This window comes from Brachionichthys hirsutus, chromosome 2, assembly GCF_040956055.1.
Source record: "Brachionichthys hirsutus isolate HB-005 chromosome 2, CSIRO-AGI_Bhir_v1, whole genome shotgun sequence".
Lineage (NCBI taxonomy): Eukaryota > Metazoa > Chordata > Actinopteri > Lophiiformes > Brachionichthyidae > Brachionichthys > Brachionichthys hirsutus.
In genome coordinates, this window is record NC_090898.1 from 2,136,331 (window position 1) to 2,158,153 (window position 21,823).

The following is a 21,823-nucleotide window of genomic DNA, read 5'->3' on the forward strand; positions in this document are numbered from 1 at the left end:
TGAAAGCGGTTCTCCACTAGTGGCTTTCATTAAACCACTTGGTGAACATGTGACTGTTTCATTCAATCTGTTGCTTTCTGCCATTAACAGGCAAAAGGAGGTCCATTGTTTCTTCTCACCAACAATGAAAGGATGAACCGTTTGAATCAGGATGTGATGACGGTTGGTGGGATATTAAAGTTTGAATCAGTCTGACAAAATCACACAGATGGACACTTAAGAACCCGCGTTCTGGTTTCTTCTAGAAAGTTCCTTCTAGTTTAATAAACTTTGACTATTGCTTAAATCCTGATATTGGGGGGGAAACAACTGCAGGACAATAATAACCAGCTTCATGGTGCCAGTTTTCGGGGCCGGTGGGAGGAGGCGATTCAAGACTTCTGCTAATACAACTTTTATTAACTCGCACTGCAGGAGTTACACACACAGGCTATGTGAGTGTCGACAAAGAGGATATTGTGTTACGACATGCCTGTACTCCTGTATGGTGTAACATAACTGCCTTGAGAACACCGGGTGTTTATATATTCTATTATTACAAGATGATGTTTCTCTGCATAAAACATGAGCAAAGCGGTGATGATGTAATTCAGTCTGCTCATCCGAAGGAACCTGTGCTGCACATTTACAGCCTTAGAACGGCACTATTATTAGTGCAACACATTTAATCACCAGCGACAATCACGTCATAAATAGAGTGAGACATAACTCTGAAGAGAAGCATGAATGTGAGGTTTTTAACTTTTAACTCGTGTGTGAGAGAGAGGGTGGGGTGTGTTAGTGTGTTGAGGCTGTTGCGCTGGGCTCTGGTTCTGGTTCTGGTTCCGGTTCCGGTTCCGGTTCTGGTTTGTCCACGTTTCAAGACAAGACAAGTATGAGAAATGAAAGTGAAATGTGGAAGGACGGAGCGATGTCAGATGTTTGGTGTCCGTTCACCCTGAGGCGCGTGGTCAACACAACCGACAGACACGCAGATTAACACACACGACTGACACGCAGATTAACACACACGACGGACACGCAGATTAACACACACGACGGACACGCAGGTCAACACACACGACGGACACGCAGATTAACACACACGACGGACACGCAGATTAACACACACGACGGACACGCAGGTCAACACACACGACGGACACGCAGATTAACACACACGACGGACACGCAGGTCAACACAACCGACAGACACGCAGATTAACACACACGACGGACACGCAGATTAACACACACGACGGACACGCAGATTAACACACACGACTGACACGCAGATTAACACACACGACTGACACGCAGGTCAACACAACCGACTGACACGCAGATTAACACACACGACGGACACGCAGATTAACACACACGACGGACACGCAGATTAACACACACGACTGACACGCAGATTAACACACACGACGGACACGCAGGTCAACACAACCGACAGACACGCAGATTAACACACACGACTGACACGCAGATTAACACACACGACGGACACGCAGATTAACACACACGACGGACACGCAGATTAACACACACGACGGACACGCAGGTCAACACACACGACTGACACGCAGATTAACACACACGACGGACACGCAGATTAACACACACGACTGACACGCAGATTAACACACACGACGGACACGCAGATTAACACACACGACGGACACGCAGGTCAACACACACGACGGACACGCAGATTAACACACACGACTGACACGCAGATTAACACACACGACTGACACGCAGATCAACACAACCGACTGACACGCAGATTAACACACACGACGGACACGCAGGTCAACACACACGACGGACACGCAGGTCAACACACACGACGGACACGCAGGTCAACACACACGACGGACACGCAGGTCAACACACACGACGGACACGCAGGTCAACACACACGACGGACACGCAGATTAACACACACGACGGACACGCAGGTTAACACACACGACGGACACGCAGATTAACACACACGACGGACACGCAGGTCAACACACACGACGGACACGCAGATTAACACACACAACGGACACGCAGATTAACACACACGACGGACACGCAGGTCAACACACGCCAGCACAGCCGCGGCCTGAAGGCAGATTCACGTGACCAAATACTCGTATTAATGAGCTTATATCCAGCTATATTTTTCTACTTCGTGTTTCCTGTATTTTTACTGCGCGTTCATGGAGTGTTCCGTATTTTTGGTTAAAAACCAAGAGAAAGCTTGTTTCACAGTGATAATATATTCTGGTCTGTTCTCTTCTTGATCTCTGTATTATGTAGTAATATATTTTCACATGCAGCTACAGATCAGCGAAAGAGACGTAAAAAGAAAGCATTCGTGTGTTTCTGAAGGATTTCATGTCATCTTGTATGTGAAGACAATTAAACTGAAATCATGTGGTACCGGAGGTGCTTTGGGTTCGGTGATTATTTTGGATCAAACGGACCTGTGTCTGTTTGGGTAGCAGGATTAGACAAAAACTAAACGACTTCTGCAAAATCTGCATCGGTAAAAGAATCCAGCAAATGCTGGAGCGGGTCAAATAGCCAATGGCAAACCTCCATTGTTGCACATAACCGTACTGGAGGCTCGACGACAAGCGGACGCTTCCCTGAACCTCATTCTAGTTTCAGCAATTCAGCTCCTAAAGATTTAAGTTGCTCCAAATAGAGAAAATCCACAAGATATATAGAAGCTGGAACCAAAAGTTTTGTCTTTAAGAAGAAGAAAGCCTTTATTTTGTCATTATATGTTACAACTGTTACACCCCAGAACAACGGGCCCCTTGACACAGCCACACATGCATGGGGGCCCTGCCATGCGGACAGGGAATGGGGAGAAGGCGCCGCCATGGTCGACGCACCTGGAGCAGTTGGGAGGCCCGTGCCTAGCTCAAGGGCACCTCGGCAGTGCTCTGGAGGTAGACTGGCCCCTCTCGAGCCGGTGGACTTCTCCGCTTCCCAGTCCAAGGCCCAGCCTACTGAGCTACTGCCGCCCCAGCTTAAAAAGGCATCTGTTGGGGGGGGGGGGGGGGGGGGGGGGGGTGTACATACTGCTCAAAAAATATAACATCCGAGTTCTGCATGAAGGAAATATTCTTACTTTGTTTTTTTACATAGTTGAATGTGCTGACAACGAAATCACACAAAAATGATCAATGGAAATCAAATGCACTGAGAAGTGGTCTGAGGTCACCACCTGCAGAACCCCTCCTTTATTGGGGGTGTCCTGCTCATTGCCTATAATTTCCACCAGCATGTGAAATTGATTGTCAATCAGTCCTGCTCCCCAAGTGGACAGTTTGATTTAACAGAAGTGTGATTGACTCTGAGTTACATTGTGTGGTTTAACAGGTGACGAGAATAACGCTGCTGATCTCTCTATCTTGGGACCCGTTAGTGGGCGGGGCATATCCATGCGTGAACCTCAAGGTCGATGTGATCCAAGCAGGAATGATGGCCACGTGTCCGGATGAGAGTCTGAGTGGCGCTACATTGTAATTGCGAGACAACTGGGTCAGTCTCTCCCCAACACTCCATCAGCTCTATCAAGCGAACCCATGAAGGAAGGGACTGATGCACGTCCCGTGTGGTCCAATCCCACGGACAGGCTAACTCGATCCTGGTTCTGATAGAAAGGTGTCAGAATACACAGTCCATTTTGTTGCCCATGGGTCTGTACCCAGTCAGGTTGTTCATGCTGAACGCTGTGAACCAATGGGCACAAGAACCAGAACTGGACCAGAGCAATGGGAGGTGGCCTGGACCGATGAGTCTCGATTCTTTCATATCAGCTGCTGCACGTCCTTCACGCGGGACACATGGCATGATTCGTTCCAGAAGGCAGTGAGACGCTTTGGGCACCGTTCCGTTACGTCTTGGGTCCTGCCACCCACGTGGATCTTTCTTTGACATGTCCCGCCTGCTTCTGAGTTATTTCGGACCACTTCCACGGAAGCAGTATTCCCTAATGGCAGCAGGCTAATGCGTCCCGCCACAAAGGGAAATGCTTCTGGTGTGGATTGAGGAACGTGATTCGTTGAAAGTGTTTGATCTGGACTCCAAATTCCCCCCGATTAGAGCTCAATCAATCATCTGTGTGCTGCACAAACCAGCCTTGTTGCAGATCTCCAAGGATGTCCTACCAACGTCTGCCGGAGTCCGGGCTGCTTCAGGGACCTGCACCACAGGAACCAGGCGGTCATAACGGTTTTCTGTTTGTGTTTGTGAGACCTTTATGAAAAACTTTGAACAAGGAAAGCAAACAACAAATCAATAAAATCAGAGTTTAAGGTTAAATAAAGTACCAATTCAAGATGAGGTATAACCAAATACATTGATACTACAGTGTATAATTCTCTTAAACCCTACTTGCAATTATTCATTCATATCATTAGTCAAACTGAAAACATCTTGATTTAAATTTATTCATATTTATTCCCAAAATGTATATACATTTTAAAGCCCCTTTTATCTTTCAGTCCAAGATTTCAGAAATATAATCTTCCCTTGACACTGAAGTCATGTCAACACGATGACTCATCAATAACGCAGATCCAGAGGAAAAGTCATTTCATTATCCCCGTGTCAAACGCTCCATTCCCATGAACGTCCTCTGGGTCAGTGATTTAGTCGCATTAATACAGGAGCTGAAAGCTGAGAAACTGACCGGGGGACATTGTCCCTCTGGGACACGATGGACCTTCAACCCGAGGGTTCAATCATTGCGCTCAGAGGTGTAATCATTTGGTTAGAAAATCTGTAAATTCAACTTCAGAAACAAGCAAACATCAGAATATTCAACAAGTTCCATCACGTTCCACCGTGAAACCAGTTCAGCATTCTGTTGCAGTCCTCAGCAGTCCCACATGGACGCTCCCAGCAGGGACGTGCGACCCATTCGCTCCACTAAAGGGACGGCCGTCCAATCACAGCGGAGGGGCGGGGAGGGGGGAGGCTGGGCCGTACGCAGGGGAGAAGTTCTGGCGCCGCCCGGCTGCGTGACGGTGGGTGCCGTTGGATCCACAGTCGATGTAGCGGTAGGCCTCCAGGCTGTTCTGGGACGTTCGCACCATGTAGGAGGTTTTCACCGAGGTCCTGAAAGCAGAGGGACGGAAGAGACGACACCAATGCATGATGGGAGAATACGTAGGGTTGAGTAAAGAGCAGAGGAAGCCGACAGAAGAGCGGCGTCACTTTGGTTTAAATTAAATAAAGTCATGACAATACATTTCTGTTCCAGCAGCAGGTACTGCATCACGACCGGGACACACACACACACACACACACACACACACACACACACACACACACACACACAGGAATTAAAAGCGGAAACGTCTTCATGCGCCGACCGAGAGCCGCTCTACTTTCAACGCTAACTTCCTTTAAACGGATTTATTTATTCTTACGACACAAAAGGTCTCCAGAAACGTCGTCTTCGCTGCAGCAAAAGGCGTTTCTAGCCGTGTTCCGCTTTATAAGGACGCTCGTGAGCCGCTCACACAGAAAGGCATGCTGGGAAAGCACAGAGGAACTCACTGCATGAACACCACGACGTTGTGGACCTTAATGCTGGGCATGGTGCAGAAGGCGCTGAAAGACAGCAGGCAAAGCCAATCAGTTGGTTAAACAGTCTTCCTGCAGGGCGGAGCTCGGGGGGGGGGGGGCGGAGCTCGGGGGGGGGGGGGGCGGGGCTCGGGGGGACTCACTAGACGTTGGGCGTGCTGCTCCCGATCTCCACGCTGACGGTGTAGCTCACCTGCAGCAGAGACGGGACAAACAGAGGGGTCACTCTCACACGACGTGTGTGCGTATGTGTGCATGTGCGCGTATGTGTGCGCGCGTGCGGCCCGATCAGCAGGTTTGACGCCCCTTCAGCGTTTCCTGCGGTAACATCTTCTAGCATTAACCCTCGCAGCGCCACACGCAGCGCTTCCCGCGTGCGTTTGCCCTTTGACCTGGCTCTGGCTCAGCGGCTGGATGGTGGTGGCGTAGGTCAGCTGCTGCGTCCCGATCACCGTCTTCATGTAGAGGACCTGGCAGCTCACGCTCTGCACCAGCACCGAGAAGAAGTTCCGGTTGGTGAGGTTCAGCGTGCTCTGAGGGAAGTGAAGCAGAGCGGCGGCGAGGGCGGCACGCCGTTGGGCAACGCTCGGGTTAGGAGTTCCACCACCAAGAGAAGCTTCCCCCGGGGGGCGCTGAAATCAGTTCATCTGGGCTCACCCTCAGAAGACGCTCGCCTTTTGCTGAAAGCCTACCGTCATGTTCATGAGGACCTTCGTGTTGGCGGGGTCAAAGCGCACGACCACCGAGTGGATCCCGTCGTCCACGACGACCACCGAGCGAGGGAAGAGGAAGAAGACCACCAGCGCCGAGGCGAAGAGGCAGAGTCCCACCGACAGGAACACGTAGAGCTTCCTGCAGCACAGGAACGCAGCCGACACGCCGACCGACGGCGGTCGAATCGTTTTTACAGACGAGAACACGGAAGCGGCTTCAGATTGTTTTTGGCGGCGGCGGCGCGCCGAGGTTACTCACGTTCTCTGGGGACGCAGCCGCTGGTCGCTGTACGGGATCAATGCAACCAGTTCGTTCACGCGATCTGCCGGAGAGCGAGTCACAGGTCACGTGACCGGCCCGAGCAACATCGATTTTGGACACGAGGCGAAGGCTCTTAAACCGCCAACTGCTCGTCTCCAAATTAAAACGCGAGCAAACGACGAGATCAGCCGTTTCCCGTATCGCCTCAGGGACGACGTCCAGACCTCGGTGTCCTCGTCTCCCCCTGAGCTCTAACCCGGCGGTCCCCCGACACGCGTCCTCCCCACGGACCGGGCTCATGCCGGGGGAAAAGAATCTGATCTTACCAATAAACGTCATATTATGCAGCTTCAGTAACTCTATAATTCCACATTCTTGTCTTTTACTTCGGGTTCTTGGTCTCTATATGATGAAGCAGGTTTGAACCCTTCACTGCCTCGTTAATGAAGCCAGGCAGCTGGAGATGAACCCGAGTTTCAAGTCTGACTCCTGATTTGTCTGTTAAAGTTCTTTTTTTTGGAGGTCGGAGGTCGTCGGCTCCTCTCCGTCCTCCTCTCCTGGACTTTTCCCCTTATCACAGAATCTCGTTTGTTTTGTTTTTTTATTATTAATTTTCGTTAGTTTACGGCTGGGTTTTTTTTAGTAACGTATCACGTGACCAAGGAAATTCACATGCGAATGTTAAATTGGAGAAAATCCGGTCGTTTTTCAAAATAAAACACCTTTTTAGACGCTAACAATCGATACAACAGAAATTGTATAAATGAGTTGTTCTTTCTGTGCGGCCCGGTAACAAAGCCTCGCGGACCGGTACCGGGCCGCGGCCCGGTGGTTGGGGACCCCTGCTTTAACGGACTGGAACCGCAGAAATCCACTTCCGTCCCGCATCGAGCAGGTTTTAGGAGATTTGTGCGAGTGATGCTAAAAACAAACATTCTGACGTCATCAGACCTCCAGATCCAGATCAGACGTCTGTCCGAACCGGGTCCGAACCGGGTCCTCTCACCTGAGGGCATCCGTCCTGTCCCCCGACACGTCGGACACGTGATGCTGTCCTTGCCGGTGAACTCCACGTAGGGGAACTGGGCGATGTCCTCCCGCCTGCCGAGCCCGTCCAGGGACTCATTGTCGCTGTCCCCGTCCTCCCCACGCCGTCCACGGCTGCGCCTCTCCGCGGAGGCGAGCGGGCGGCTGCGTGACCACCGCGCGCCCATGGCGGCTCCACGACGGTCAACACGGAGGTCCACGCCGACCCGACGGCTGCGCGTCCGACACGGAGACAACTGCGGCGCGCAGAGACGGTCCGGTGACGATCAGGTCATCGTCTGAAAGCTGCTGACGCAGCTAGCTAGCTGCTAGCCTGTTGATGCTAGCGGAGGCGCGCTACAGCTTCAGCTAACTCACGTTAATGCCAGTTAGCCTAATGCTAGTTAGCTTACTTTAAGAGTCTTTACTCGCCTTCAAAGGAGGCAAGTCACGCTGATTGAGTCTCTGCAAAATGCTGCGTTCACGTGTGGTGCCTTCAGGTGCATCAGGGGACATTCTCCAACAAGCTATTACACCGATTAATGAAGTTCAAGTTATTTTACAGCTGAGTGTTTAATAAATAAAAGATGTGCGAACAGGCATGAACGTTCTGTTTATTATTCGGATGTTTCTCGGTTTTCATCAGCCATGAAAACAACAAGAAGGAATATGACAGCTGTCAATGTAGAAGAAAGCTTTATGCTTTTGTCATTGAATTTTAAACAAAATGTCATTTACACCCGAGTACAATCACGGACATGATCCGTATGTACGGGAGCCCCACCGCATGCGAGGAGGGCATAGGGTGAAGGTGCCGCCATGATCGGCGCACTGGGAGCAGCTCAAGGGCACGTCGGCATATTTTGTCTGGGCTGGGACTTGAACCGGTGACCCCCCCCCCCCGGTTCCCAACCCACTGCTGCTGCTGTATTGTCGGTCAGTTCGTCAGCTCTGCAAGCCTCCTCTTCAGCTCAGCGTTTTCTCTCTGCAGTATTTTATTCTGATAGCAAGAAAAGAATTGGAACGATGGGCAGCACAGTTTAAAAATGCAATAGTGAACATAAACAAAAAAATTACAAAAATAAAAAACATTTCAATTATGTCAGAGCCTTTTGGCCTAATAAATGACAAGAGAGCGGTGAAGTCACCTTATGTCTGAGAGCCTCCACGATCAGATCTCGTCCTCCTGCAACCCTGTCCTCCTTCTGAGAAGCTCGGAAGGCGTCCCCGATAATTGACACCAGGACGTGGGACTGGAGGACGTTCAGAAAGTTCAGTACGCAATTTAAAACATTTAAACGATAACATAGATTGTTGCAGATACGCATTGGTGGTGGTTGAACAAATGCAATTGAAAATCGATGAAGTCGTTTTTGCGCAACACAGAGCAGACAAACTATCTCCAATGAAAACAATGGCATTATCTCTGGTGATTGGACGGCAGCGTGGAGCAGGGTACTCACAAACGTCTTGCTCTGGAACAGATAACAGTGGTACGTATCTGCAGCAGGGTGTCTCACCACATAGCCAAAGACTTTGGGCGAGGACGGCAAGACGGCGCAGAAAGAGATGGTGGACAGAGGACAAGTGTACAACAAGAACTGCAGATCGGAGAGACCAGGGATTAGTCACAGCCAAAGACGAGACCGAGTGCAACGAGTCCGTTCCTGTTTTGCAACGCACCTTTGTTTTGTTCTCCAGAATATCTACCCCACTCAGCGAGACAAAGAGGTGGACTTTACTCTTCTTTGCTGCCTTGTCAGTGGAGTATGGATCTGGTGTCTGGGGTCGAGAGGAGAATGAAGGCACGCCATGCTATTATGTGCTATTAAGTTCATCTACAGTTTGTCTTGTAGGACTAAAAAGAACAGTTCATCCTAGAAATGCTGTAAGTACTGTCTTTAACTCTGATATTCCACCATATTTGTATCTAAAGGATGTTCCTTCGATTAACTTCCTGCCTTTTTTTAAAACATCTTCTTCAGTTGTTCTGGGAATGCTGCTGCAGCAATGTTTGGCTGAAAACCTCCAGAAATGTTTCGTGAACGATGAAACTTCACTTGATTAACTTTCGCCAGCACGGGGTTGATATTTGTTAATGACGAAATTGTCAATATGTGAGTAATTGCACTTCCAAAAGTGGACGTCATACAAAAAAAGCCCTTCCTGGCAGTTTAACCTACAGTCCCAGCTCTCACTGGGCGGTCATGGCGTGCGGCAAATCACCAGCACCCTGGGTCCAAACTGGACTTCCCACTCAAACACAGAATCAAGCCAATCAACCGGCTTCAGCTGCCATGTTGGGAGAGTTACATGAACGTCCACATAACCGTAATCCGACTGCTCCCTTTTAAAGTGGGAGGGACCGTGACTGAAGGTCAGTAATTACTGACCTTCAGACTCTGACTCGCCTCCTGCAGGACCTGCAGGCCATCAGGACGCACCACCTCAACTCTGCCCAGAAACTGGAGGCCGGTGAGAGAGATGAAACAAAGCAAAGGTTGAACAGCTCGTTTCATCGTGCAGGAATTCACAGAATGATGATCCTTGTTGTCGTCGACAATGGCCTGGTGGCCTTCAGTTATTTAGATACAAGCAGGCTTTGACATGTTAGACCGAGCCGAGCCTCACACTCTAGGCATAGGCGAGCGAGGCGGTCGCCTAGGGCGCCACCTGCTGGAGGGGGCGTCACTCCAAGCCTCAAAAAAAAAAACCGTTTTATTTATTTATTTATTTTATATATATATGAAAATAATAAACTAATAATAGTTATAATTTATAGCCCCGACGGGCGCCCTTTCCTCATGCTCTGCCTTGAAAATAAAAAACAAACAAATACAGAAAAAACTAGAAAACGACAATCAGAGATTGCAGACCCCGCCTCCAATAGACTATTGGATCTTGTGAGACAGTAAACAGGGCTTCCGGATCAGAGGGGCCAAACCTGCTCTAGCTTGCGGCACTTGGAGACGAATGGTTGCTTTTTGTTTATCTATTTAGAAAAAGGGAACAATTTCTTGTTCCACTTCTTCTTCTCTTTCTTATTAGTATAGTCTGAGGTGTGGCGCTCGAGATTTTACAGCTGGTGCATGCGTCCTGGCTCCCGTCTCCGCTCTCCACCTCTGATCCATGTTCAATCTCAATAATATCCGCAATCAGGAGCCAATCTGATGAAATTCAGTGGTGAGATAGAAGTCCCCGCCCTACATGATTGTCTCAAATCCCATAAACATTGGTCAATAATCAACCGAGATATTGAAGAACAAATTTTGAAGCTCCAATTGACTGCAATGTTAAGTCATCGAGAATGATGACTTGAAATTTTTACACAAGCAAGGTTCTGTCCGTGGCTCGGTCCTCCCCGAGAATGGTGTTGATCCGGATCTGGATCCAGATTCTAGAATTATTTTTACATCTGGAATTGTGCCTCTGCTGAAAACTGCCACTTTAAGACGGAGGGACACGAATGGCATGATGGGAAAAAGAGTCCAGAAGGAGTCTTGTAGTACGTTCCGGAGCAGCAAGCTAGAGCAGGTTTGGCCCCTCTGATCCGGAAGCCCTGTTTACTGTCTCACAAGATCCAATAGTCTATTGGAGGCGGGGTCTGCAATCTCTGATTGTCGTTTTCTAGTTTATATATATAATGTTTTCCGTGTATGGGGGGGGGGGGGGGGCGCAAAATCATAATCTCGCCTAGGGCACCAAAATGGCTAGGGCCGGCTCTGCTCACACTGTTGCTAAACCACAGACTTCTCATCATATGCTTTATTCTCCACATTCAGAATGAGACTTTTAGGTATCAGCGTTTACCTTCACTGTAAAGGAGATCTCATTATCGTCCCCTGAAGTGTCGCTCATTTTAACGCGTCCAGCGCCGAGACAAACCCTGCAGGCTCACATCAACATGAGATTTAAGTGTATAAACAACATTGATCCTAAAAGAAACCGTAAATTCATTTTACCTTTGGTAAATGTGCTTCGACCCGAGCGAAGCTGCTCCTCGTTGCAGGTCGGTGTAAAGTCTCGTGGAGTAAATGAGTAACTGTGGCTCCTTTATGGTGTTTGATTGGTTACGTGTGCCTGGAAGTGTTATCAGAACATCTGATCAACAGAGATCAAACAAAAAATACATAGTGACCCTTTAGTGGATAATATTTTTTTGAAAAATGAGATTAGAATTTCAATCAGAATCAGAATCGATTTATTTGCCATTATCAAACTAGGAATTTTTCTTTATGACAAATAATAAAATGAAAACTACAGCGCGATGCTAAAGGGCAGGGGTCGGCAACCTTTTTCATAACGCGTACCAATTCACAATATACTCAAGCCCAGAGTGCCAACACTTACTTCCCTAATAAACTAACAACGCTGCTAAACTAGAGCCTGCGGTGACACGCCGAACAAAGGAACGATCACATCCACGCACACGCAGTGTAAAGATTAAACGACGTATTAAAGGTCACATATTATACCCTTTTTCCACAAGTTAAAGGGGACATATTATGAAAAACTCATAAACTCACGTTTCTACACTATTATGGTGATTTTGGGTCCTTATCAACCCCAAAAATAGCAAAGATAAACCGTCCAGTCAATCCTTCGTAGTTCTGTAACCTGAAACACGTCTGGAAGAAATCGCTCCCACTGTGACGTCACAGCGGGCAAATGTGCATAAGATGTGCGTGCATGTGCGCGTGCGTCCCTGAGTCTGCGCTCTCTTCACCGTCATGGTGACGAGGAAGCTGAGCCGAAAGGCGAGGCTCTCCATTTACCGGTCAATCTCGAGACTGCTTTATGGAGCAGGAGATCGACAAATTAAATCAAGGGTCGCATTATTTTCTCCGACACCTTCACTCGAGGTGATTATTATTTCCTTCCTTCTGAGTATTTCATGACAGCGTTCGATACGGCTGGAACGTCCTCAAGAGAGAATTTACTGAATAGACGTTTAAATAGCAGCTTCTCAGGAGGCCCTTTGCTCGCAGGTGCATCTGATTATTAGTGGTTCCAACACTTTGAGAAGTAATTTAACTGAAACGTCTCAGAATTGTTCAACAGGAACTCGGTTATGGCGAGTTCCCACCGAGACCCCGACGTTCTGCCTGCAAGATGTTCGAACCAAAAGTCAATTCATCTGTTTGACAAACAGAATTTAATTGTAAACTTGGTGACTCGCAGCCTTTTCATATACAAAACCTCAAACACCAGAACTTGCACACCAGTAACCTTTAATATCGTCCATGCTCATTCATATATATCTGCATACTAGCTGTCTGCGTGAGCGTCATGGTAACCAGCCTTGTGCCCGACATCGATGATGAAGAACATTTGAACCCTGTCAGACGTTCTGGAGCTGCACGGTTTTGGTCTCAACTCTTTATTTCCTCGACCACAAACAGAAACACACTTTCACCGCGGCAGCTGTCTGCGCTGCGGTCTGTACCCCCCCACAGACCCCTTTTTAATGTGCCTGAATAAAAGGAGAGGAACATCTGAGCCGAGTAGCTCCATCCCTCCAGAGACCGAAGCAGAGTGCCAATTTCAAACGTTTCGTTCCTCCCCAGATTTAAAGCAAACCCGACCCCTGATCATTCAGCAGGCGGTCCCGTTCCATCGGTCTCTGAGCGGCGCCGGCGTCTACGAGTCGTCGACCGACATGCTCTCCATGGCGTTGGGCAGATGCTGATCTCCCTCCTGCTGCCTCTTCTTCCCTCCCGACTGCTGCTTCTTTGTTTTCTTGGACTGCTCCTGATCAATAGGAGCCGGCTTCACAAACTTAATCATCTCTGTCAAACCTGGAGAGGAAAAAAATGGATGGATGAATTCACAACAATGAAACTAAAGGAAACTCTGAGCCGAGTCTCCATTCATCTCTTTCCCTGCTCGGCGTCAGCATCCTTACCGGGAGGCATGAACTCCCGGAGCTTCTCTGGAATAACGACTCCTTCCTCAGTCTGGTAATTCTCCAGGATGGCACACAGCACACGCGTGGTGGCGCACATGGTTGCGTTCAACATGTGCACGAACTCCGCCTGCATGGCGCAGAGAGGCGGCTTGTTACAGCAGCGATTAAAAATGACGCTTTGCAAAGGTTGGTCACCTCGAGACAGACAGACAGACAGACAGACAGACAGACGGACCCTTGCCGGGATGCAAGCGCGCTCACCTTGTCCATCATCTTTTTAGTCTGTCCGTAGCGGATGCGGAGTCGTCTGGCCTGGTAGTCAGTGCAGTTTGAGCAGGAGACCAGCTCCCTGAAGGCACCAGAACCAGGAAACCAGGCCTCCAGATCCAGCTTCTTACTGGCCGCATGATTTAGAGCACCTAGGAGGATAGAGCGGCTAGATTAGGTCCGTCAGGTCTGCGTCACAATTACCGATAAAGTCCCTCGTTTAAAGCGGTGTAAATCAACTGACCCTGAAGCCACAATGTCTATTTCAGTGTGTCGGGGTGGCCATCAGGCAAAGGAAGAGGGCATTGGGTGAGAGCGTTACTTCCAGATCCTCTTCACTTTCTGAACAGGGTCTTTATCAACACTGGGACAAAAGACATGCGACTCCAGATCTCCAGCATCCAGGTGTGGAAGATTAAAATCTGTATTTGGAAGCGTCAACATGTGCTGGGTCCACAGCTACCCCCCCCCCCCCCCCCATCGGACCGACACGACTCAACGCCGGGCCCGTTCCAGCACCGGCTCCAGGCTGGTGGGCGCCGCGTGGAACTGCTGTGACAGAGTTTTAGAGAGACACGCAGCTCTTTAATCATCAGCTGTTACTGACAGGAACTTCTCCTTGAAGTGGGCACAATAAAAAAAATGCAAGTCGCCGAAGTAGCCTTGAGCCGTGCTGGATACGTCTGGAGCGTTTCATATGACCCTTAGGGTGCGTTCCCACTGTACCAAGAGGACTCGGTTCCTTTTGGGAGCAAATTCCTGCGTTTATAATTCGCTGAAAGGTCTGCGTTCACACTGTGATTTCTTCACGGAACAAACTTTCGGAGCAACGTCGCGTGGCTGAAAAGGGCGCTCGTCGATTGGACAAAGTAGAAGGGGAAGTCCCGCCCTCTCCCATGTTTTTTTTTTGAGTCCGCAGTTAACGGCTGCTGCTCATTCAAGGAGGGAATCTCATTTAGTTCTGGCCCAAATCATAAATGTTACACAACGCTAGTCGTTTTTAACAAACACAAAGTCGCTGTGGATCCGTAAAGTCTCCGGATCAGTTCAGAACAACGGAATGAAAAACTATCGCTGCTGATCAGCTGATTCTCCGCTCCGCGCTGGACTGTTAAAACGCCGTGGCGTAGGATCCGTACGTAGCTGGTTCTGAAAAAAATATTACAGTATTATAACGCATATTTAGTTAATGAAATCTACACAGCAGTGCATATTTTATTTTTTTTGGAGCAGCTGGGAGTACTCGCTGTACTTCCTCTTCCAGAGACGCACCGCGTAGCGTCACTACGTACGTTGCTCCGTCCTTTGCTCTGCCGAAAGGGACCGAGACCCTCCTTTTCAGGCGGACTTTTTTGATCCTCTCCAGAGTCCGGAGGCGCGTTCTCACTGGCCCAAATGGAGCGGATTATCCAAGGAAAGGAACTCTGGTCCGTTTAAAAGGGAGCAAACTGCGCAGTGGGAACGCACCCTTCGTGCCTGCTCGGAACCAGAAAGGCAGTTCCAGGCACTTTTTAGGTAATGGAAAGCCAGAAAGGTCGTCGTGAGGAGAGCGGATGGACGTTTGTGACAGTGAGGGGGGGCCGGACCTACCGGAGACGATGTTGACGATGCGATAAGGAATATTTAGCGATTTGTAGAATTCTTCCGCCGTCCCGATCATCTCATCAAACATCTCCCACGATTTGCCATCATGTGGGGAGGAATAAACAAACTGCTCAATCTGGGGGAGGAGAGAAAGCATCGCTTTTACAAGAACGCGAAACACTCATAAATAGCACAAAGGCTTCAGTCCTGCAGCCGACCTTCTCAAACTGGTGCACCCTGAAGATGCCGCGGGTGTCCCGGCCATGGGAGCCCACTTCCTGTCTGAAGCAGGTGGAGATGCCGGCGTAGCGGATCGGCAGGTCCTCAGGCTTGAGCCACTCGTCTCTCAGGAAGGCAGCGATTGGCTGCTCGGAGGTGGCGATCAGGTACTTCTCATCGATGGAGTTGTCGTCTGACTTCTCGCTTCCCTTTCCGATGACCTACCAGGAGGAGCAATGGACGGACGAGACATTTTCAGGGCGTTTCATTTCGCATCAAACAACAATAGACACGTAGAATATAGCATCCCGTCGGGCTACTATATTTTCTGATAGAAAATTTAAGCAATCTGATGGTAAATCATCTTTTTATAATACTGCCCCCCAAGGGTGGAACTGTTTGACTCCTGCCCTCAAAACATGCTCCTCTTTGGCCCCATTCAAAACGGCCCTAAAAATACACCTTTCAGGGGGGCAGAAACGGAGATAGTCATCACGACTCTCTCCGGATCAACCCCCCCCCCCCCCCCCTTTCTGTCCATCTACGTTGTGCATATTATGCGTCTTTTTAATTTATTGTTATTTTGCATCTGTGGAGTAATTTATTTATATTTTATTGGTATTGTTAAATGTCGATTATTTATGTACGAAGGACTTCCAACGGAAACAAGACCGCAAGGGCTTTTTATAAACACTCCTCTTAGACAGGATGTTTGGCTGTACTTGTACTGCAATACATGCTATTGCTTGACTGTACTTGTACCGCAATACATGCTATTGTTTGGCTGTACTCGTACTGTAATACATGCTATTGCTTGACTGTACTTGTAAGGTAATACATACCATTGCTTGACTGTACTTGTACTACATACTACTGTTTCTGTACTTGTACTGTAATGCATACCATTGTTTGACTGTACTTGTACTGTAATGCATACCATTGTTTGACTGTACTTGTACTGTAATGCATACTATTGTTTTACTGTACTTGTACTGTAATGCATACTATTGTTTGACTGTACTTGTACTGCAATGCATACTATTGTTTGACTGTACTTGTACTGTAATGCATACTATTGTTTGACTGTACTTGTACTGTAATGCATACTATTGTTTGACTGTACTTGTACTGTAATGCATACTATTGTTTGACTGTACTTGTACTCCACTAACATTCGATCTAATATATTCATCATCATCATCATCAGTTCACTGCTGAAAGCTAGTTCTTGTAGTTCTTTACTTGGCCACAAGAGGCCACTACATCCTGACAGATGTTTCCAGACTTGCTGAAACATCTGGAGCTTTAGAACATGACCCATCATTTAACCCCAGTCACATCCACGGCGACGCTTCAGGATCACGTAGCCATTCTGGACCTTGTAGAGCTCATCGTCAAACTGGCTGAGCTGGGCGACCTCCTGCATGACCTCCTTCCTCATGAAGAACGGCGTGTAGAGCATCGTGTAGTTCTTGCTGTAGAGAATCCTCATGGCGTAATTGATCAGCGCCTGCTCCAGGAACACCAGCGCCCCCTGCAGACGACAGCAAAAAGATGCTACAGCTCATTCCCCATTTATAATTAAAGACACAGAAAATGCTGCTCTGCCTCCGGCGTTGGAGATGAAAGCCAGGATCACCTTCAGGAAGTAACCTCGGCTCCCGGCCACAACGGCCCCCTTCTCCCCATCGAAGCCATCGACCATGACCACGAGGTCAACGTGGGAGTACTTCTTCTGGACGGTGCAATCGCCTGAAGTTCGCTCCACCTTGTTGTCCGCATCCTGTCGGAAGGAGACCGGAGAGGACATCAGACATCAGACTAGAAAGGACAGGATCCTCGGCTCCTCTCTGGAGTACGGGGGGGGGGGGGGGGGGGGGGTAGATTGACTCATCTGCTGTTTGTTTGTCTGTTTACGAGCTGTTTACACGACGTACCAGACAGCAAGGGGAGCAAACCGTTTCTGCTGTCTCACCCACGATGTCTTCAGAGAGGACACAGTCAGAGGACATCGTCTCTTTCTACTCTTTTAGCAGCATAATATACTCACGGCAGTTTATCACGGGCCGACTCACGACAAAGCTCTCGGACCCCCTCCCTGCGTGCGAGTAAATATAACTGAACGGTGTCAACGAAAGAGTGTTGTTGTTGTTTACTGTTTACTCCTTTGCATTTGCTGAGTTAAAGTTCAATGTCGCCAATTTGTGCTCCTCTATGGAGCCAGAGGCAGGAGATAAGTATCCGAGCAAACCGTAAAACCAAAAAGATATAGAAACATGATCATCATCATCATCATCATCAGTACGAAGACAGACACCAGCATGGCTTGATGGTGAATCTTTAAATACTTTAAATTGTAATATTTGACATTTAAAATCTAGTTAAAAACGAATAAAATGAAACAGAATGGCGAGCTCGAGAGGCCATGCGTCTGCGTGGCTCCGCCCACCTCGTCGTTGCTGATGGGGACGGACGGATGCAGCAGGTTGCCGATCTCCCGCAGGTACTCGAAGCGCTCCGCCTCCAGCCTGGTCCTCTCGCCGTCCCCTCGCTCCGCCGCCGCGTCCACCAACAGCCTCAGCTTCTTGATTTGGGCGACGGTCAGGGCCTGGAGCGGAGCCGATCCAGAAGAGGAGAAACCTTCATCGGGCCTTCAGCTTCATCTCATCCGTCAGTAAAGTCACGACACGCAGAAAAAACAGAGGACAGCCGGTCATACCGAAAACGTCTCCGCTGAAAGGGACTCCAGCTTCTGTGCCTCTTCGGGCAAGGACTCGTCCCCCCCCACCGGCTCCTTCCTCTGCATTCACAAGGGTCAGAGTTAACGCGAGGAGGAAGACGAGCGGGACGCTCGCCCTCAGGACGCCGGTTCATGTTCTGATCCTCGGGTACCTTCATCTTGTCCCCGATGCTCTTGCTGCAGAGGTTCTTGGCTTTGTTCAGATTGTCTGCAGTGAAGCGGCCTGTTAGGGGGACATCACAGTGTGAGTGTGTGTGTGTGTGCGTGTGTGTGTGCGCGTGTGCGTGCGTGAGCGAGGAGCAGGACCAAGACCGACTCAAACAAGCGAGCAGGAGAGGATTAGGTTTATTTCAAACAGACACTATTTGTCAGCTGTTAAAATAATTAATCCATAAGAAATGTTTAAACTAACAGAAAAACACAGATTTTCTGAAACGCAGCACAAACTGCAGTGTCTGAATGATTTAACCCTTTAATGAAAGGATCAAACACCAGCTCCGGCAGCCTCCCGGAGGACGCTCAGCCCCCAGTTCTGATGCAAACATCTTCATTTGGGCTGAGTTACTGTCAGCAGAGGAAGACTTTGGTGTTTGGGATGGGAGGAAACGTGGATCAGCTCCATCAAATCGGTTCTGAGGGCCAACGAGCCGTTTCCTCCTTCCTGCCTGAAGGCAGGTGTTGCTCTCACCGGCAGCCCCGCACATTAAACCCGCACATTAAACCCGCCGTTAGGGGCGCAGCAGAGCCGCAGACCGACAGTGGCCCGCAGGGCGGCGTGGATTTGACAGGTCTGACTGAGATTGCGTCAGATCTCACGTCATTAGCGGCTGCAGCGAAACGGGAAATGATCAGAGGACGTGTCCGTGACGCTGGAGTCTGGCGTGCACGTGGCTAAAGCGAAGCCGTCGTGAAGCTTCCATGTTCAGGGAACGTCTCGTTTGGAGAATGTTAGTGCTAACGTCAGCCAGACAGCTTGCATGCTAATGTTAGCGCTAACATCAGCCCGACAGCTTGCATGCTAATGTTAGCGCTAACATTAGCCAGACAGCTTGCATGCTAATGTTAGCGCTAACATCAGCCAGACAGCTTGCATGCTAATGTTAGCGCTAACAGCCAGACAGCGTGAATGCTGATGTTAGCGCTAACAGCCAGACAGCGTGAATGCTGATATTAGCGCTAACAGCCAGACAGCGTGAATGCTAATGTTAGCGCTAACATCAGCCAGACAGCTTGCATGCTAATGTTAGCGCTAACATTAGCCAGACAGCTTGCATGCTAATGTTAGCGCTAACATTAGCCAGACAGCTTGCATGCTAATGTTAGCGCTGACATTAGCCAGAAAGCGTGCATGCTAGTCCGCTCAATGGACGCATCACCAAACCGCATTCAAATCCAGCGACACATTTCTAGCTCAGTTACTGAGAAACACTCGCGTAAAGTGCAGCGTGTGAGTCGGACCCGATAGAAGAAATAAATCCATATAAGTGCAGAATAGACAGCGCAAGGGCCCGCCGCAGCGTGGCTAACATTCCCGTGAACATTACTGCCGTAGCCAACAGCTGGAGGAAACAAATGGCTAATTCTATGTATATTTCTGAAGGCTGCTTTAACATCCTAAATGTATCAACACTCTCAAACCCCGGATGGGTTGCGGAAATTGCGTCTACTAAAAACAAAATATTATTTTAAACGGAGGTCGGGGTTAGCCGCTTTCCACTGACGCAACGCTAACCTTAGCATTAGCCGCCCAGCTTTCGTCAGCGGAGCTGCGAGCGGTCTGATAGAAACACAAAACGCGCTTACATTGTCTCCACGCCGTGTCCGCGGCGACCAGCTTGTCAACGAGCGTCGCGTCTTTGAACCGCTTCCTCTGAGTCTCGCGAACCATTTCTGGGTCGCCGCCTTTGTCGGTTCTGAACAGGTCCAAGTCGAGCACCATGTTTCCACGCCGGCGTCAGAGAGCGACTCAGTCAGCGAGCTAGCCAGCGCCCCCCCCTCCAGCTCCAGCTCCAATCACGAAAACAGACTGCCATTTACCAACAATCAATTAAATGTCACCGTTCAGAAATACATCGATTGAACAAGGGATTTCATTCAGATCACATTGATTGAAATATATTTAAATGATCAAAGATCGGAGTTGTTTATCTAGAAACCTAAAGCATCAACAGTTTTTCTTACGATCTCACTCCTATATTTATTATAACATATTACTATTATTATTTTATATTATGTAATTTTAGTTAAATATGAACGCTCTTAGTCACTTCCTCAAAACAATGAACAAGTGTCTGAAACGTATGACAGAATAACACATTTTGTCAGCTAATAATCTTAAATAACTAAGAATTGAATTTTTCTAATATGAATTAGCTGTCGTAAAATAATTCATTTGCTGACATTAACATGACGTAGTAGATGCGTGATTTGAGTGGGGCCGGATGATTCAGTGTATCTGGATCTGTAATGATCCTGAGGGGATTGTGTGTCGGTGTTCTTTTAAGGCAGCGGTGTCAAACTCATGTTCTCCAAGGGCCGCATTAGCATTATGTTTGCCCTCCAAAGGCCAAACGTAAACCGTAACACAGTAAAAATGTAACTAAATGTAATGTCATTTAATGTAAAATAAATGTAACTACTCCTTAACATGCTATTAAATAACTATTCTTTTTATTTAACTCTTTAGCCGCCACAGTAATAACAATAAAATATTCAGTTTTGATATCACTTTTTTAAAATTGTTAGAGATAAAGCCATACTGTAAATGAGAAAAATCATAAGTACGAACCAAAGTTTGTGATGGGAATAAATTAACACATCTAATAATGTGGAAAAGTTCCATTCAAATGCAATCATCACGCAGGAATAAAGATAATCGATACAAAATCAAAGCAAAACCAAAAAGCCACCACCTTGTCTTGTCATGGACATGCAGAAACCAAAAAAAAACAACCGAAGTGGGAAAGATAAAGAACATTCCCCGAGTCAATGCCGCGGAAAAGACGGTACTTTCAGGATCAGCGCTGGACAGCTCCACATATATATACTACCTATGGAGCTGTCCAGTGCCCCCGGGCCTTGAGTTTGACACACGTGCTTTAAGTGATGACGTGTTATGTGCGCTCGCGGAATGTGTTGTGTAGTGATGGTACTCGATTCTTTTTACTGAATCGAGTTTAAATGAGTCACTCACTAAAGTGAATCGAGTCATTTGAGTCACTGAGTCAGTTACTCAGAAAGTGAATCGAAATATACTTGTGAGTACAAGTTTCACCTGCTACTAATTGATGCCGCTAAAACGACTGATTGAAACAGTGAAATAATCGATTTCATTGAGGGAAAAGAGTGAAAGATCAGGAGTTCTCAATGGGAAAACTTTTTTTTTTGTTCTCCAACTGCATAAATTAAATATAAATACAAGAGAGAAAAATGTGTTCAAACAGTGCAGCATTAGAAGAAGAATAAATAGCCTTGTGATCTGATACTCCTAAATCCTGTCATGTAGGTTGATGGGACTG

The 21,823-nt window shown here is 48.2% G+C and overlaps 3 protein-coding genes across 3 annotated transcripts; all 3 read right to left on the reverse strand.

Moving 5' to 3' along the window:
* Nucleotides 1-4,211: 4,211 nt before the first annotated feature.
* Nucleotides 4,212-8,151, reverse strand: LOC137903110 (transmembrane protein 106C-like). Its single transcript, XM_068747242.1, has 7 exons — nucleotides 7,568-8,151; nucleotides 6,559-6,622; nucleotides 6,279-6,438; nucleotides 5,979-6,119; nucleotides 5,730-5,779; nucleotides 5,560-5,613; nucleotides 4,212-5,115 (listed from the first exon to the last, which is right to left on the reverse strand). Exons 1-7 carry the CDS (start codon nucleotides 7,773-7,775, stop codon nucleotides 4,947-4,949), a joined length of 846 nt encoding a protein of 281 aa, XP_068603343.1. The 5' UTR covers nucleotides 7,776-8,151; the 3' UTR covers nucleotides 4,212-4,946.
* Nucleotides 8,152-8,212: 61 nt separating this feature from the next.
* LOC137908894 (PTB domain-containing engulfment adapter protein 1-like) lies at nucleotides 8,213-11,533 on the reverse strand. Its single transcript, XM_068753323.1, has 6 exons — nucleotides 11,398-11,533; nucleotides 9,981-10,052; nucleotides 9,271-9,369; nucleotides 9,051-9,188; nucleotides 8,736-8,840; nucleotides 8,213-8,587 (listed from the first exon to the last, which is right to left on the reverse strand). The coding sequence occupies exons 1-6, from the start codon at nucleotides 11,443-11,445 to the stop codon at nucleotides 8,525-8,527; spliced, it is 525 nt and encodes a 174-aa protein (XP_068609424.1). The 5' UTR covers nucleotides 11,446-11,533; the 3' UTR covers nucleotides 8,213-8,524.
* Nucleotides 11,534-12,801: 1,268 nt separating this feature from the next.
* Nucleotides 12,802-20,251, reverse strand: sars1 (seryl-tRNA synthetase 1). The gene is made up of 11 exons (XM_068748379.1): nucleotides 20,109-20,251; nucleotides 18,458-18,528; nucleotides 18,285-18,365; nucleotides 18,015-18,173; nucleotides 17,205-17,348; nucleotides 16,944-17,099; nucleotides 15,565-15,786; nucleotides 15,353-15,482; nucleotides 13,757-13,914; nucleotides 13,493-13,622; nucleotides 12,802-13,385 (listed from the first exon to the last, which is right to left on the reverse strand). The coding sequence occupies exons 1-11, from the start codon at nucleotides 20,242-20,244 to the stop codon at nucleotides 13,228-13,230; spliced, it is 1,545 nt and encodes a 514-aa protein (XP_068604480.1). The 5' UTR covers nucleotides 20,245-20,251; the 3' UTR covers nucleotides 12,802-13,227.
* Between the last annotated feature and the right edge of the window lie 1,572 nt (nucleotides 20,252-21,823).